At 46.0% G+C, this 17,721-nt stretch overlaps 1 protein-coding gene across 3 annotated transcripts in view; it reads left to right on the top strand.

The window, feature by feature from the left end:
- CLMN (calmin) overlaps positions 1-17,721 on the top strand; it is a 520,511-nt gene that overhangs the window by 496,387 nt on the left and 6,403 nt on the right. For all 3 annotated transcript variants that reach the window (XM_069208248.1, XM_069208250.1, XM_069208249.1), the window contains 2 exons: positions 2,708-2,768; positions 4,688-4,752. In XM_069208248.1, the coding sequence (XP_069064349.1) occupies positions 2,708-2,768; positions 4,688-4,752 (126 nt within the window). The remainder of the gene's footprint in view (positions 1-2,707; positions 2,769-4,687; positions 4,753-17,721) is intronic.

The raw sequence follows: 17,721 nt of genomic DNA, 5'->3' as shown, positions 1-17,721 counted from the left end.
TTTCGGATGTTTTTCTTGACCGGGACGAACCACGAAGTCAGGCCGGGTCGCGGTTGAGGCAAGCCGGCTAGAATTTCCGCGTCGAGTCGGTCACTTTATGGAGCTTTTTTCTAAAATTTCTCCAATCTTTTCCAAACTTCTGGGGCTTCACCCAGATGTTCTTTTAAGGTTCTTTTGGGGTCCACAGCTCACCCCAAGGGTCCAGAAGTTCTGTGATGGTCCTTGGGAAGTGCGGACTTCAACTCCCAGAGTGCACCTGGCGCAAACTCCTTTTTGGCCACTGGGCAGTGGTCAGCTGGTCACTTTTTCAGGAGTTGGTGCAGGGGACTCTGGTTAGCAATTTTTCACCTGTAGCAAACAGGGAGTCCCTCCTTGAACCAGTGGAAGCCAGGCAAAGTCCTTCTTGTGGTGAAGCCCAAGTGTGCAGCTGGTGCAGTCTTTCTGAGTGCAGGGTTCAGGTGCAGGCCAGGGGTCCAGCAGGGCAGTCCTTCTTCTCCTTGTAGTTCTTTCTTCTTGAAATTTGGTGGGGATCTGAGGCGTGGGTGCAGGTCTGCCAGTTTTATCCTTGCCCCTGGGTGAAAAGCAGGGGGGCCCTGGTCCTCCAATCAGGGACAGGGTCGTCCCCCTGTGATGACCACTTCCTGGGAAGTGTGGCAAAAATCCATCCCAGAAGGCAACAGTCTCTAAAAATCCAAAATGGATGAATCTGATTTTTAGAGGAGAGATCTGGCTGAGCCCACCCACTGGTGTGGCTAAAAATCATAAACACACCCCTCTCCTGCCCTCTCCTAATCTAATCAAGGGGGCACCTAGCTGTCTGGGTTTGCAGGATGTGGGGGTGTTGCTGGGTGCTCCAGATGTCCTTCTCTGCCTTTGAAGACCAGTTTGGCAGCCCTCCCCCTTCCTGCTTCCCCATCTGCTGAGGGGAGATTCTCTCCCCCAAGCACATTCCTTTGTGTGAAGTCAGGCCACTTCACACCTCATTAAAGTAGCCTGGCAGAAGCTGCTGCAGGCTGGCCAATCAGAGCACAGCAGCAAAAACAATGCAGAGCTGAAATTGGCAACTTTTTAGGTAAAGTCTAAACTTTTTACCTGCACTAGTTATATTAAATCCTACAACTGGAAGTTGTGGGATTTATTATAACAATCAATTTGATACCAAATTCTTGGTATGTAACATTTAAGGAGACTTTAAAATTTAAAATAAAGTCTGCCCATTCTAGCCTATGAAGGCCATGTACTTCAATGAGGGAAAAACGAATTTGGCTGTTTTTACCTCACCAGGGCTTATAAATCTATTTTTATAAAGTCCCTGCTTATAGTTACATGGCACCCAGCCCTAGGGGCACATAGGGCACACCTTAGGGGTGACTTATATGTAAAAATAAGGTAGTTTAAGACTTTGGAAGTACCTTTAATTCCAAAATCGAATTTGCATATAACTTTAATTTAAAAGCAGCCAGCAAGGCAGGCTTGCTTTTAAAATGACACTGGGCACCTCAGCAATGCACCTAGGTGTGCACCACCTATGCTGTGGTCCCTAAACCTACATGCTCTACCATATACTAGGGACTTATAGGTAGGTTAACTTAGCCAATTATAATTAGCCTAATTTGCATATCCATTTTACACAGAGCACAGGCCCTGGGACTGGTTAGCAGTACCCAGGGCACCATCAGAGTCAGGAAAACACCAGCATAAAGTGGAAAATGGGGGCAAAAAGTTATGGGGCCTCTGCAATCAGCCCCAGTTTCTCACACTAAGGAGCTGTGCTTGTTGCATAAATCTCAATCAATCCATCGATCAATCATATTACCAAAAACACATTATGCCTTGGTCAATGTTTTCAACTGTGTTGAGATTAAATACACAACACATTTCTGCTGCATGAGCAAGAAAATAAGGAACAACACTTCTTAACAGCACTGTTGTCTGTCTTGAAATTTTATTTAACTAACACATGCATCCAGTGTTTTGCACTTCTACTTACTTAGTAGACTAAGGTTCTAGCCCGAAAGCGAAGTACCAGCATGCTATGGTTTAAGTACGAAGTCAGGAACTGGTGCATTGGCATGATTCACAAACTTTGCTTAAACAATACACTATACACTATACACAAACAATACTTTTGGAGGCTTTAAAGTAGTTCTACAATACTTCAGTTACTTGCTACTAAATGCATTCACAAAACTATGGGTGGAAAGCTGTCCCTTCACTTCATCTATCTTTTCTGTACAGAGATATGTGGCTCAGTGGTGGAGATCTCCACCAACAGGTCAAAAGTTGCTAATGGTAACTTTACCCTTGTAAATACAGTTCTAGGAGGCTCCTACCCCCCCATTTGTGAAGGAAAATTAGTAGATACGCATGTGTGTAAATCTACTCCTTTAAATTTACCTTTCTGAATTCGGACCACTGTGCCTTAGGAACATAATGCCATATGTTGACTCTGATGACAGAGAAAGCATATCCACTTGCGCTACAACGTATGCTAAGCCTTGGACTGGCTTTGTGAAAAGAACAGTGTTTCTCTCTGTGGATCAATGGAATGTGTTCTAGCATATTATTATAGCTGGTGCCAGGTTGGTTTACTTTATTGTAAATGGGTGGGAAGTAATGTTTGCAATTATTTGCTGAGTTCAAAAATACATGGCTACACATTTATATTTGGATATGTGAACTGACGATATTTTGGTCTACCTTTCAGGACAAGTCAGAGTGACACCAGCATTCATTACCGACGACATGAACATGTGGCAGATGGAAAGGTAAGTTTTGGGATGCTAATAAATGCTTGTGAATTTGCATTGTCATAAAAGGGTCATGTAGTTTTTGGCAAAACAGCAAAACTGTGCTTATTTGATTCTATTCTATGTAGCGTTCATGTAGTGCATAGATACCAATAGGCGTCTCAGCGGTGTTAGTGCCATATAGGGTGAACTGAGTTCTCCAGAAGGATTACGTTACAAGGAGAATGGTTTTTAGTAGTTTGAGGAAAGTCAGTTTGTTGTCCATTGTCTACAAAGTGTAGGGAAGAGAGTTCCAAAGTTAGGCTGCATCACAGTCAAAGAATCTTCCCCTGAATCTCGCCTTTTTGATTTTAAGCGCTGCTGCCTCGGTGTGTGAGGACCGGAGGGTTCTCCTGGGAGTGTAGTAGGAGAACAAAGTTCCTAGGATGGGGGGGTGGCATTGTCCATCAGCACCCTGTGGGTAATACAGATGGCCTTAAATTTGATCATCTGCTCAACTGGGAGCCAGTGAAGGGAAGCCAAAGTTTGTCGGGCTGAGTTGTGCCATGGGAAATTCAGCAGTATGAGGGCCGCAGAGTTCTTTACCACTTTTGGGGCTCCCAGATAAAGTGAATTTCCGTAGTCCAGGTGAGAGGTTATCAGTGCCTGGATTACAAGCCTTCTGGAGGGCAAGGGGGTTAAGTATAAAATTTAGCAGAGCATTCGAAGAATACTGTAGCAGCTGGCTGAGAGCTTTGTGGCCTGAGTTTCCATAGATCTGTCAAGCCATACTCCTAGACTTTTTATAGCCGTCTTGGTGAACCCAGGCATTCAAGTCAGCCCAAGATGAGGTAGGGGTTGAAGTTGTTTCCTAGTACCATCAACTCAGTTTTGTCCCCATTTAGCTTGAGGCAAGATTTATTCATCCAGTTGGCAACTCTTTACAAACAAATAGTGAACCAGATTTGACTCTGATAAAAAAGATTTGAAAAGTGGTCTGTTCTCAAGTTCAGAAAAGCTGATAAGCTAGTTTTCCCTTCTTCCTGCAAGCTTTCCTTAGGGGAGGGAGTAATATCCTTAATGGATTCTTAAAAAGTCAGATATACATCTGCGATGTTTTTCGTTAAATATCTGGCCAAGTCATTGCATCTAGCCGCTGAGGGTTCACGCGTGGGGCCACTGGAGGAAGGCTCTAATAGTGCCTTTACTACTTGAAATATTTTACTAGGGACTTTTGACATCAAAGAAGGCAATGTGAGCACTTTTAATTTCAGAATGTTAACTCCTTATAGTATACAATAGTTTAATTTGTTAGCCACACTAAAGTCCTCCTCCATTTCCTTTCTGCCTTTTTGCATTCTTGTTTTAGAGGTCGTAGTTGAGGGTTATACCAGGGAGCAGATTTTGCTTTAGCATGTGAATTTTGGGTAGTTTTAGGGATTTATTGATCGAATGATTGCGTGATCCACTGTGATACTTTAGTGTTCCCAGTTGAGGGGTCCGAGCCCAAGTCATGGCTTGTAGTATTAAGGACCTGCTTCCAGGTTTGGCCCTAATTTAGCCCATCTGCGGTCTCTCTGAATATGTGGACTAGGGGCAGAGTGTGGGCCTTGGTTTCTAAGGAGCATAGGGATCAAAAAATGATGAAATTACAGTGAGTTGGGTCCAAGACTTTTAAAGAAGGGTCATTCCTAAAAAGGAAGTCAAGTATGTTGCCTTTTTTAATTTTGTAACCGTGCTGCACAGCATTGGGGATGCTGTGCACTATGGCTGATAAACATGGGCAAAGCCAACAGGCTCTAAAGGAGAGACCTATTGACTTAGGCTTTGTTTTTTAAGTGGCCATTACTATTGTCCTGTCACCGAGGCACGACATATTTGGCATGCCTAATTGAAATATTCCTTCAGCCTATAAATGTTGATATATTCACTTACAAGGTAATTCTTTTGAATTGCAGGATACAGTTTATTGGCGGAAACATGAGAACAGTGAGTCAGTAGAAGAAGTCAACCCTCAAGTGAGGTGAGTGAACATAACTACACTGCTGACTGCTTCCAGAGGTAACAGTTTTTGGAAGAATATCTATGTTAGATGTGTACCAGGTCAGTGGAGACATAGATCCATGTTGCATCCCAGCTTGAAGTTTGCTCGAGATGGGAATCCCACCAAACCGCATACAAGGTTTACTGACTGTGTCATTCAAAAGATGAGGAAATGGTCCACTGATGATGCTCCAGCGCTGTTAAAAACCCCAAAGAGTTAAACTGTTCCGTCCATGTTCACAAAATTATCAACACTGCTCTTGATGTCATAGTGAACTAAAAGAAATAATTCACTGACAGTGTTTCTCTGAGGTTCCCGATACAATTCTGTTTGCGGTTTTCACTTTTTAAATGTGCAATATAAATTCTATAGTTTGAGCAACATTATAATGTTCGCTATATAAATGAAAAAACATTCTAAATATGGGGCAACATTTTAATGCATTACGCCTTACATACAGTACTCGTTTATTTTGCGAACACGTAAGTCTACAATTTAAAATCAATGTAAGTCTTCTATCTGATGAGTGTGCACATATTCAGGCGGGAGTCCTAGAATTGATGACTGTTTTTGCATGAAATATTTGCATTTTCTGATTAACGTATTTGCCAGATTTCTATGTGCACTTGCAACACCCTTACTGTATATTGTGTTTCCGTTTTAATGTCTGAATTCCCGTTTCCCCGAAACTTTGTTTTTCTATTCTCGCTACCTTTTTGCCTTTTGGAAACAGTGGTCGCTGCACGCAGCATTCCAGTCTTACGCCTATGATTCCGGGACAATAGTCATTGATCTCCAAGGAATGCCTCCCCACTTTCGCCCAAATCAATGCAGCTAACTTCCCTCTGATGGTGTGAGATTCATGTGGACAAGAATCACATTAGCTCCAAACAAGAATCCTATTGTGACAGGAGGATGCAGAATTTCCAACTTTTCTCTACTTATCTGGTCCCAGACTGGGCTATTGGGAATCAAAAGACCCCTTGGTTTTGGAATCATAGGGCAAAATACCCGAATTGCCATTAGGAGCACCCACTGCCCACAGCACAGCTACCAGTCATTTTTGGGTTGGAACATTGCAAGGTCTGGCGCATCGCATCAAACACCACCCCAGAAAAACTCTCACCATAAAACCTATGTCACCAACATACCTGTGGCGGTAATACACCATTTGTACCACTTCTTCCAGGAAGCTGGCAGGCACAGAAAGAAGTATACTTTTAAAACAAGGTAATGGTGAACGCTTTGTTACACAAAAACACATAACCTAACATAACTTGTTCAGGGCAGTGACTCTTGACAGTTCCTTAATTCCGTCTTCTTTGTTTTCACCAATAATATTTTCTCATTGAGTAAGGCTTGTGAACAAGAAGGGATTGCAATGGCTCAATAACTTAGCAGTCTTCTTCATTACCCATAGGGGGTCATTACAAGCTTGGCGGTCTCAGGTCCGCCATGATGGTGGCGGCAGTCATACCGCCAACGGGCTGGCAGTGAAGCCCAGCCAAATTATGACCATCCCAACAGAACACAGTCAAACAACCGCCAGTACCACCAGTGTGGACATGCCACCACAGACAATGGTAGGCACCTTCAGGCTGATGGGGACCATGTTGCCGCCGGACATATTATGAGGCTACATACCACCAATTTTTCAGCCACGGTCGCACCACTACAAAAACCCTGGAGGAAACCAACTCTGTAAAAGGAAATACTCACCTTCTGGAACACATACCTGACTGGAGTCACCATGGAACCTGAACTGCAAGTCCTCTCACTGCTCCTGCTTCCACAATGACTCCGGAACCAGTGACGGCAACGAAGGTAAAAACCATGAGTACATACACCTACCTCACACTGGAGGGAAAACCTACACTACACAAACACACTCAACATACACATCCGGGACAGCTTGCAACAGCAACACACATACATAACCACACACCCTACACACACTCTCATGCTACACACATGCACACCCGTACTACACATACCACGGCCAGCACACACGTGCCATACACACACCAGCCCACAGACAGAACACCGGTACTGTCTAACACAACCATCCACAACAGCACTGATAGACACAACGCCATCACAACCGCAACTACACAGATGCTTCACCAAGCAATGTCATAGCACACCTCCAAATGATAACACATACAAACAACAACATGTAACAACAACAGACAACCAAGAAACACAATCACACTGCAGTACAACAAAGCGTACGTCACAACACGCTAACACCACACACCACGCATATGACATAGCCATCACCACACACAGAGACGCACACATAACAACCACACAAGGGCAAACAACACCACCATTACACATCTCTACACAAGCAATACACAATTTAGTTACATACATGCACGTCACAACACAATCATATTTTACACACATTACATATCAATGACAGCGGAACAAATGGTGGGGCCACACCCACGCATGCAGTCCAGGCACAACAGCTGGTACAACCAACACACACACACAAACCAAAGCCCACAAATGCCAAACTGCCATGTAGAAAGAAAGGCAGGACAAGTATGTAAACATCCAATCCAACAACATGTTGGTCCAGATGTATTTAAAAATTAAAACATATAAAATGAAAACTATGTACAAATAAAAGGTCAATGGCCAGTCCAAGGTCCCAAAGGCACAAATGGCACCTTACAGTGCCCCAACTTGACTCCTGACTGCAAAATGACCTCCACAGGCAGGCACATCAGGAATTAGGGTGTGGGTGTGGGGGGGGGGGGGTTTGGGCTTGGGTTTGGGAGGAGGGTCCTTGAGCTTGGGATTGGGAAGGGGGCCTTGGGCCTGGGCTTGGGAGGGGTAGACTTCTTGGCAAGGGGAGGGGCATGGGTACTAGGCAGGGGAGGACTTGGAGGTGGAAGGGCTGGACTTAGGGAGCGAGGAAGAATGCTTGGGGTATCACGGGGTGAGAGAGGAGTAGGGAACAAGGAAAACTCCAAGAAGAATTTTTTTTTGACACATGGGGCAGTCATGGCAAAAGGGTTTGGTAGAGGGAGTGGTTGTAAGATGTGTTGGTTTGGATGTCTTGGGTGCAACTGTGTGTGTGGAATGCTTGTGGGTGCTGGGTGTCTGTTGGGTGGGTGAGAGTGGGTGTTTAGGTGTCTTTGGAGGAGGGAGAAAGGAGGTGCAGGAGATGCCATGCTGGATGAGTGACTGTCTGTTGGGGTGGTGTCTGCAGGTATGGTAGATGTGCTGCATGTGAGAGTGTCAGTGGTTGTGGTGGGTGTGGATGTGGTGACAGGGGTGGATGTCTGCAGGTCTGATATTGTGACTGTGGGTAAGACAGGTGTTGTGGCTGGATCCGTCAATGATGGTGTGGTGGCTGCAGATGTGTCAGGTGTAGTGTCTGTGAAGGAAGGGGTGGATGGTGGACTGACCCACAGAGATGGACCTCAGGAGGTCAATAGCCTCCTGACTGAGGGCAGCAGGGCTGACTGGGCAGAGGTGCCTGTGGTGAAGGAGATGGCCACCCTCCCGGGTGAGCGGGCACAGGCAATTGGGTGGGGAGCTACAGGGAGGGCGGTACTAGTAAGGGGGGGGTGGCAGACAAAGATGGTGTTGGGGTGGTCCCAGATGGGTCCTACTCTGCCTGGGAGTGTCGATTGGAGGAGGAATCCAAAGAAGAGGTGATAGATCCGGTCTCCCCGGTGGCACTCTACCTCACCCTCTGCCCCACTGGGTCCCTCGCTCTCACTAGCTCCATCTTCCTTGGTCCTGTGGGCTGCTGCTTCCCCACTTGCCTGTGCCCCTTCTCCTTTGCCTGACGATTCTGATGCACACAAATAGAGAGGGAGGGAGGGAGAGAGAGAGAGAGAGAGGGCAAAAATGGGTTAACCTCTTGCTCTCATACACACTGTTTAACACACACATCTGTGACAAGACTTATCCTGGTTAGGCCATCGCAGGTGCCAATATAGATTACCTACATCATGTCACAACACGTCCATACTACCCACCCCTGTATTGCAACCCTGACACCTACATCAATATCTAAGTTGGACAGCACAACTGGATTCCTCCACATGATGACTACCAATGCCATTTCTGCTGGCACAGCATGCCCTGAATGCAGTATCAATTGTGTGCCTGAATACACATCATACCTCTCCATGCCCCTATCACCCATTGGATGTCCAGCTGACTGAACGAAACACTTCTGGCCACTACGGTAACACAAATAATCAGACCATGCCTTCTGTAGCATATCCATAGCATTGAAGACAACTCCACTCGCAGACCACACAGTACCTGCCTGTCACATTACATGCCAGACCAAACACTCTGTATAGTGGAGCCAATATGTAAATCGACACTGATTTGGCCATTGCAAGTCAGACACCAAAATAGTTAACATCTGATGTGTATAATAAGAGTTTGTAGTATAGTCATTTGAATAGTCTGACCCAATCATAGAGCCAGATCAACAGACACCTAACACATATATATCACAACTGATCATACTGATTAGTGCATCTACAAAGTCTCATATATCACATATGACACATCCATACTCAGTCATTGAGTGCAGTGTCACACCAGATGTACTCCAGAAACACGCATATTACATTATGGTCCACTTACAATGCAACTAGACATGTAGTCACACCTGTCAGACTGTGCATCATGACAACTCCACCCTTGAACACCATTCCAGAAATGATAATACCCGTCAAAGAGGCCAGACAACACACATCTCAGATGGTAAATGTCATGATGCATTACGCACAAATGGACCAACTCCACTGCCTGTACACCACTTACACATCCCACTACTACACGAGCCAGCCAGGGGAGGCTAAATGCAATATTAATTTCACATCTACATGCCGTGTGACATGCAATAGTCCAGTCTCTGCTAACCTGCCACTTCAGCTTGTCCAAGGCAAGCAGAAAAGTCCCAGCCCTTCAGATGTGCCCCCACCTTACCATTCGGACATGATGTAGGCAGTAACTCTGCAATGAAGCATTTCAATTGCTAGGCAATTGTCATACATCCCATATACATACTTCCGTGACATCGACAAGACCTGTGAAGGCACTTACCGCCTCTAGTACCATTCGATTGATTTAACAGTAGCATCCCCACAAGTAGGAATGCACAATGTCTGCAGCCAGGCTTCATCAATTGTACATGTACCAGTATCCCAGTTTGCCTAACTTCACATACCCTGCATTCAGCAGATCACCTAAATATGACAATACACCTATCAAATCAATGATCGAGTCCCCATGAAGGCCATATCTGTAGTGGAACTGTAATGGCAGCCCGATATTCAGTCAATAACATAACCAGTGCATGATGTATTCAGTTCCTGTGATAAAACTAGAATCACAGAGTAGCATTTGTGCAGGTATCCTACACAGATAGGAGTGGACTGACACCTCAGAGCCACAAATGCAGATGGATGGAGCTGGTCATGCTCAATGTTTAGGGTGATACTAATACTCACATCCATTGCATAGGCAGCACGGTCTCACATGTGGCTATGTCATTTGACCATCTCCACATTCCAGACATGGAGATGTCTAGCAGTGGGAGATGTACATCCACTGACAGTAAAGCATGCCAACACATCTACTATCTATACTCATCCAGGATGAATGATACCCATTTCCAATAGACGATACACAGGATGTCATTACAACTATGTCACTTTGCCTAAAGTGAGGAACATTATCCCTATGAAGGCCAGCCAAGTGCCAGGATTCAGTCAGTACTCACCCCCTTGTGGTTGCTGTGCTGCCCTCAAATGCCCATCAACCTCCGTGTAGGCCAATGCGGGCCATTAGGGGGCTTAGTGTCCGACAGGCACCCCTCCCTCCTTGGGATGACATCCCCAGGTGAGCCTCTGCGGTCTTCCGGGCCCAGCGTCTCAGGTCCTCCCACTGCTTTCTGCAGTGAGTGCTCCACCATCTGTGGACCTCCAGGGTACGCACTTGCTTGGCGATGGCACACCAGATCCCTTTCTTCTGATGGGCGTTCACCTGCATGAATGACACAGACAGAAGGAGAAAGTCAAGTATACATGCCCCATACCAACAGCAGTGGACAATACACATCTGACTCACCAAGTGCCCACAAATGCCCTTCCTCTTGGCTCACCTGCCTCAACTCCATGCCCCCTGCATGCATGTACTCCCTCCTCAGTACACTTACCCCTTACACCATCATACACACCCCATCACACATACCTATGGCATTGGGTTCACCTGTCCCTCTGGTGCCCCATACAGCTGTCCATACAGGGGTAGGACCCCATCTATTACCTGCAAGACGTGGCATGTTGGCTCCCAGAGACAGGACACAGCAGTTCAGCTCATGGAGGTCTTGCTAGCAAGAGTGTTAGGAGTCAAGTGAACAAGGGAGCAGAATATGGCGGTCATGGCCACCGCTTATAGGACCGTCGCCGTCAGCAGTGATTGCCATTGGCCCCAATCCCCCATAGGCAGCAATGTTATCCAATGAGAAGTTGCACGGTGGTTGCAACTGCCTACTGCCATGACGACCTACGCCGGCGGACTTAGGTCACTTCCAACTGTCCTGTACCAGCAGGCCAGGAGAATGCCATTATGTGCACCTATCATGCCTTGCAGTCCCTAAATAACTGTGTCATACACATTTAAGTTCAAACTGCAGAGTAGGCCTATGTTGTGCGATCATAGTTTTGCCAAAACACGTGACATGCATGTCACTGTGACGCTTCAGCTTGCCCATAATGGTTTGTGTCAGCAGTGCGACACATGTCTACAGTGTTAGGTGTGTGCGATGATGGCATGTTCTGCTTACATGTGTGAAATACTAATCACTTAGTACATGTTCTACTCTCTGTCCTAGATACCTTGCCATTAGGATATTGAGACATGCACCAGTGTACCGACCACTAGTTGATCTTGCAACCATGGAGAACAGGCATATCATCCAGACCTATCGTCCGAGTCGTCAGACCATCATGGATCTATGTGCCCAGTGGAGCTTGATCCATTACCTGCCAGACGCAATCCGTATGCCATCCCTCCCACAGTGCAGGTCGTGTCAGTGCTACACTTTCTTGCCACTGGGTCCTTTCAGAATACAGTGAGCTTGACAGCAGGGATGTCACAGCCCATGTTCAGTCTTGTGTTGAAAGATATACTGTATGCTTTCTTGAAACACCTGGACAGCTACATCAGGTTCCCCCAACATGGAGATTTGGCTTATGTGAAGGCAGACTTCTATGATATGGAACACATCCCTCATATGATAGGGGCCATAGATGGCACCCATATAGCCTTTGTCCCTCCCAGTGCCAGTGCCAGTGAACAGGTGTACAGAAGAACTACCACTCGATCAATGTTCAGGTGATGTGTCTGGCAGACCAGTAAATTGCACAGGTGACTGCCAAGTTTCCAGGATCTGTGCAGGACTCCTACATTCTGAGAAACAACAATGTCCCACACATGATGCACGACTACTCACAGAGAGGGCTTAGCTCATTGGTATGTATACATTTGGATGTGTGTCTCTGTTATGGCAGCTGTCATCACAATCTTCCCTGTGGCTGTACCTGTATTGTATCTGCTCCTACCTTTATGCACACAGGTGACTCTGGCTAGCCTAACCTTCCCTGGCTTTTGACACCAGTGAGGTACCCTGCCACGGAAGGGGAACTCAGTTTCAAGGAAGCCCATGGCACGATGAGGCATGCAATCGAAAGGACATTTGGCCTTCTGAAAGCCAGGTTCAGATGTCTTGACGTCTCTGGAGATGTCCTCCTCTACACTCCACAAAAAAGTATGCCAGATCATAGCTGCCTGCTGTATGCTCCACAATCTTGCCCTGAGATTTCCGATACCATTGCTAGCTGATGATGACGACGAGGCAGCTGGACCAGGGTCTGGTGACGCAGTCATGGAAAGTTATGAGGAGGCAGATGAGGATAATTCAGCCTCCTCTAGGACTGAGCTCAATAATCAGTACTTCCAGTGACATACAGGTATGTTGACTGGGTATTAGCAAGTGATGTGTATCCACATTGATTGGTGACAATAGTCCTCCTGAATAGTTTCATCAGTGGTGTTGTAATGTGTTCCTGTCCCTATGTGTGTGTTGGGGGAGGTGAGTGCCAGAATGTAAGGTGCAGAGTTTACATGTATCTTATCTCACATGTAGACTAACTGCAGGTAGCTAGATTCACATCACCTATGGACAGATCTATGTTGAGCTATGTGTCCTGCATTCTCCTGTCCTCATGTCATTCCACCCACTGGCAGCACCTCTGCTACATATGGCTTGAGGCATTCATGCGCATTAGCCATTGGTAACTGTATGCTGAATAGTGTTTAGCACATGACAGATGACAGATACAGTGAATTGTCGTGTATTTTCTGTAACTGGGGGTGTAGAAATGTCATCTGTTTTGCCCTGCTTCAGTGGCAATCTCCCCTGGGCTGGACAACTGTGTAGTGCATATATGCTTTGTGTGGGACCATGCCTTCTATCCTGTTGTAATTCTGTCAGTCTCTTTTGCAGGTTGGATGAGTGATTTACTGTAGTGTGTGCCTGGACTAGTGACTACCTTACATCTGCCCTGGGACATATCTGTTGTACTGTGTCTTCTGCAGATGATGCCTCCCTCTGCTGTCCATTACACTGCCTGTTGGCTGACAAAACATTTGTATATTGTTCAAATAAATACACATATGTTGTTGCTGTGATCAATAGTTTTTATTGGGCATACAGGGGTAATGTGAAAAACAGTCAATGGTGCATACTTTGACAAACAGGTGATGAGTTAGTTGTAATCATCAGAGTAGGTGGCATAGCTGTAGGTAGCACAGGTTCAGTGTCCAGGGACCATGGGAAAAAGGTGTAATGTCATTGAATGTCAACAGGGCGTCTCAGTGGCACACAACGGTAAACAATCAGGAGAAGTTGGCAGTGGGTTTGGTCTTGTCATCTGCTCCAGTCGGATGTCTGGGTAGATGTCCAAGTTTGCAGGGGGGTTCAGCAGCTACAAAGGGGTGGGGTGCCAGAGGCCTGTGGTTCTCCTTGTAGGGCCTCCATTCCGCTAGTTGCGGCAGATGTTGAAGGCTCAGATGTGATGTGGCTAGTGGAAGGGGCCTGCTGGTAGGTGGTGGAAGCACAGAGGGTGGTGTTGAGGTCCCCGAGCAACCCTGCAATGGAGGCCATGGTGGCATTGTAGGCCTGCCACTGCCGCATGACCTCCTGGTGGTATTCCCTCTGTAGCCTTTGGTTTTCCCCCAACATGGTAATGATCTGGCCCATCCTGTCCTCTGATTGTTGGTATGCTCCCAGGACTTGGGAGATGGTTTGCTGGTCAGTTGACTCCCTTGGGTGCCCCGTCCTCTGGCCCCCAGGTTCCCGCCTGTGCCCCTGGCACGGTGTGCCCACTCCGTGTCACCAGGACCTTCATTGTCTTGGGTGTGATGGGTCGACACTGGTCCCTGTACTGTGGGGCACACTATTGATTAAACAGTCCTTGGGACACAGAGTTGGGAATGAAGGGTTGGCTGTGCTGTTGATACCACACAGGAGGTGGGCTGGCTGTCTCTGGCATTCTTCTCATGATGGCAGTGACAGGGGTACCTGTGGATGGAGTGGGAGAGAGTTACATGGTGGACGTGTAATTGGTTATCTCTTTGTCTGATGCATACAGTGGCTTGACATGATTCCCAGCAATGATGAGATGTGTACCATGCTCCATTGAGGATTGGTGTCAATCAGGGTAGGTAACTTTTGGTGGGTGGATGGGTTCAGGTCCTGTGTGATGGTTCACATGACAGGTGTGCCCTGTTTGCTCCTGGTAAATCAGGCTTGCTAGATGTGAGCGGGGATGGCTGTACATTGCAGCATGGTGTCCAAGTGGGAGGAGGGTATGTGTGTATGCATGGTAACTTGTCTGTGCATTTGGTGCATGGGGTTTACCTTCTAACTTTCTAGCCCAGTCCATTTCAGGGTTGTAGATCTGGATAAGTGGCCATTAGGTTTGGTGACAGTGCTGTGGCTTTGTTTGGGGGTGTTTGTCATTGTGTAATGATACTGCATAGCTGCCATTGCCATGAAGTGGTCCTCAATCGAAGCATCCAGTTGGTGTAGCTAGTGCAATGGTCATACATGCAAGAGATGTGCTGTGGAGTGGACATGGCAGGTTTTGTTGTAGATGAGCTAGTGCTTTGTGGGAGTCATAGTGATTGTTATTGGCACTGTTAACTGTGCATGTGCCAGGGACTGTGTGGGCATTGGGGCTGGGTGGTGGTGTGGCATGCAGGAGAGGGGCATCAGGTGGGAGGTGTAGTGGGAGATAGAGTGAATTAGGGATTGTTTGGGTGGTGTGGAAGCATGATGGACAGGATGAATATGTTCAACGGAGTGGTAGCTACTTACCAGAGTCCAGTCCTCCAGGTATTCCAGTAAGGCACTCTGAGTGCAGGATGTTCAAGACCTTCTCCTCCCACGGTGTGGACTCTATGGGGGAAGGAGGTGGAGGCCCACCGCCAGTCTTCTGCATGGCAATCTGGTGTTGTGATGTGATGGAACGCACCTTTCCCTGTAGGTCATTCCACCTCTTCCTGATGTCCTCCCTTGTGCGTGGATGGTTGCCTACTGAGTTGACCTTGTGAACAAATCTCTGCCAAAACTCAATTTTCCTGGAAATTGAGGTTTGCTGGACCTGTGCTCCAAACAGTTGTGGCTCTACTCTGACAATTTAATCAACCATCACCCTCAACTCATTGTCTGTAAAGCATGGGTGCTTTTGGCTGGACATGGTGGTGGTTGTCCTGTGGGTGGGGGTGGATGTTGTGTGTGCAAGAGTGCAGTGTAGAGGGCTTGGTGGGGTTGGGGTGTTTATTTGTATGTGAGGGTGGGTTGTGGTGTTTGTGTGTATTCCTTATGTGTGTATTGTGTTGTTTGTGCAGTTTTATGGTGTGTGCTGAGTGAGATGTGTATGTGTGCCTAAAGTGTAAACGTGGTCGGTGTCGATTTTTGCCTGCTCTCGTTGTATGCAATTGTCGTTTTAGTAGCAAAGGGTTGTGGGTTGTGTGGGGGTGTGTTTTATAGTGCAGTGGGTAGGTGTGTCTGTTGTGTGTATGTGTGTCAGGTGTGGGGTTTTCTAACTGGCCAATGTGGTGTTGTATTCTGTCTGAGGTGAGTTTTAGTGCACAGCAGTTCACACCGCCAATGGTTTTCCGTCATGGTAGTACTGCTGTGCTGATTTGTGGGTCGTAATCTTTCACGCCCACCTGTGTCCTGGCAGTGTTGGATCTGTGGCTGTTTAGTGGCAGTCTCCAGCGTGTGACTCTTAATACGGCGGTAGGATGACTGCCAACATGGAGGTCTTTTGGCGGCCGCCACCTCGGCGGTCTTCCGAAAAGGCTGCCAAAGCCGTAATAAGGTCCTTAGTATTGTCCCGGTCTTTTCAGCCATACATCCCCCTCCTCTAAGAGGTATTGCTACAACCCTGTGCAGGGGTCACTGCTTTGATAAGTTCTAAAGGTTATTGGGTGGTGATGTTTCTACTAACAGAACATTTTAGCAGATAGCAGTTTGTTTAGAACAAATATGTAGCTGCTTTTATAGCAGAAAATTGACATGGGCCGAAAACTAAGCATTTATCTCACCTGACAATTTTAAATAACCTCTTTTTACAAAAACACTGTCCTCCAGATGCTGTAGCTATTTTTAACTACACTTTACATTGCTGCCTGTAGGCTTCATTCAAAGACTGCATTAGCTTCAATAAAATGTGCCCATCTCTCTGCGAAAACCCAGTTAATCGTGGACCCTGTATAACATTTAAAAAACATGGCTGGAGAATGCTTATGGCTCAGGTACACAACTTAGGGCTAGATGTATCAAAGGGTTTTGCTCATTCTGTGTCTATGGAAAAATGGTTTTGTACATCTGGCCCTTAGTGGCTTATTCATTGTGCTATGCTACAAAGATTAGTATCCCTGCAAATTAGATATGATTCTAATTGTTTGAAAACAGTTTGTTCAGTAGTTTGATTCCATCTATATATTTAAAAGGCTAATGCTTGATTCAAATGGTGGTTTTCATGGATACATCTGTTTGCTCTCAAATGCTGCTACCTGTACGATTTTATTGGAACTATTTACAGAGTGAACTGCTAGACACTAGGTTGTACTATTTTCGCTCAGAGTAATGGTTACTTTAGGTTTATTTATTGTGTGTATATATTGTTAACATATTAGGTTACTTTTGAGCATGGAATTACAGAGAAGATTTAAGATCGCTATACACTGGACAATGTGTGCCTATATGGTTTTCTGGAATTTGTTAAAATATCACATTTTGCACAATATACTTTAGTAAATATGTTGATGCGTTGTGTGTTATAAAAAGCCCTGAACTTAGGACATGGATGCCTTAAAATGTATATCAAGTAGTATTGGCCGCTAAAAAAGTGATGTGCGGTGAAGAGAATATGAAAATAAGAGCACAATGAGACCTATCCTTTTCACCTTTTCTATCCTTACTGCTCCAGTCCACAAACAAATGATATTTTTTCACACATTTTAACTTGACCATCATGACCCTCACCCTTGTTTCAGTAGAACAATATCACTCATGCTTCGGTTTGTGGGTCTATTATGGAAATACGGCAGGAATAGGCTCTAAAGAGGACTAAATATGAGTAACAAAAGTTTTGTGCACATTTTAAATGTTGATTTATTACATTTGTTTAATTAATTGGTATGCATCTTCACTGGTTGTAAATAACATAGGCCTCTATTAAGACATTGACAGGCAGAGGGCTAAACATTCGAGGACTAAACATTCCTCCACCACAGCTGCTGCTAAAAAGCACTTTAGATATTTAAGGGGAGTTGCCCTGCTTAATATATAGAACTGGTGTGTCCACCTCCACCCTCAACCTCCCA

This window comes from Pleurodeles waltl, chromosome 9, assembly GCF_031143425.1.
Source record: "Pleurodeles waltl isolate 20211129_DDA chromosome 9, aPleWal1.hap1.20221129, whole genome shotgun sequence".
NCBI classification, from domain to species: Eukaryota; Metazoa; Chordata; class Amphibia; order Caudata; family Salamandridae; genus Pleurodeles; species Pleurodeles waltl.
This window is presented reverse-complemented; position numbering and strand designations above follow the sequence as displayed.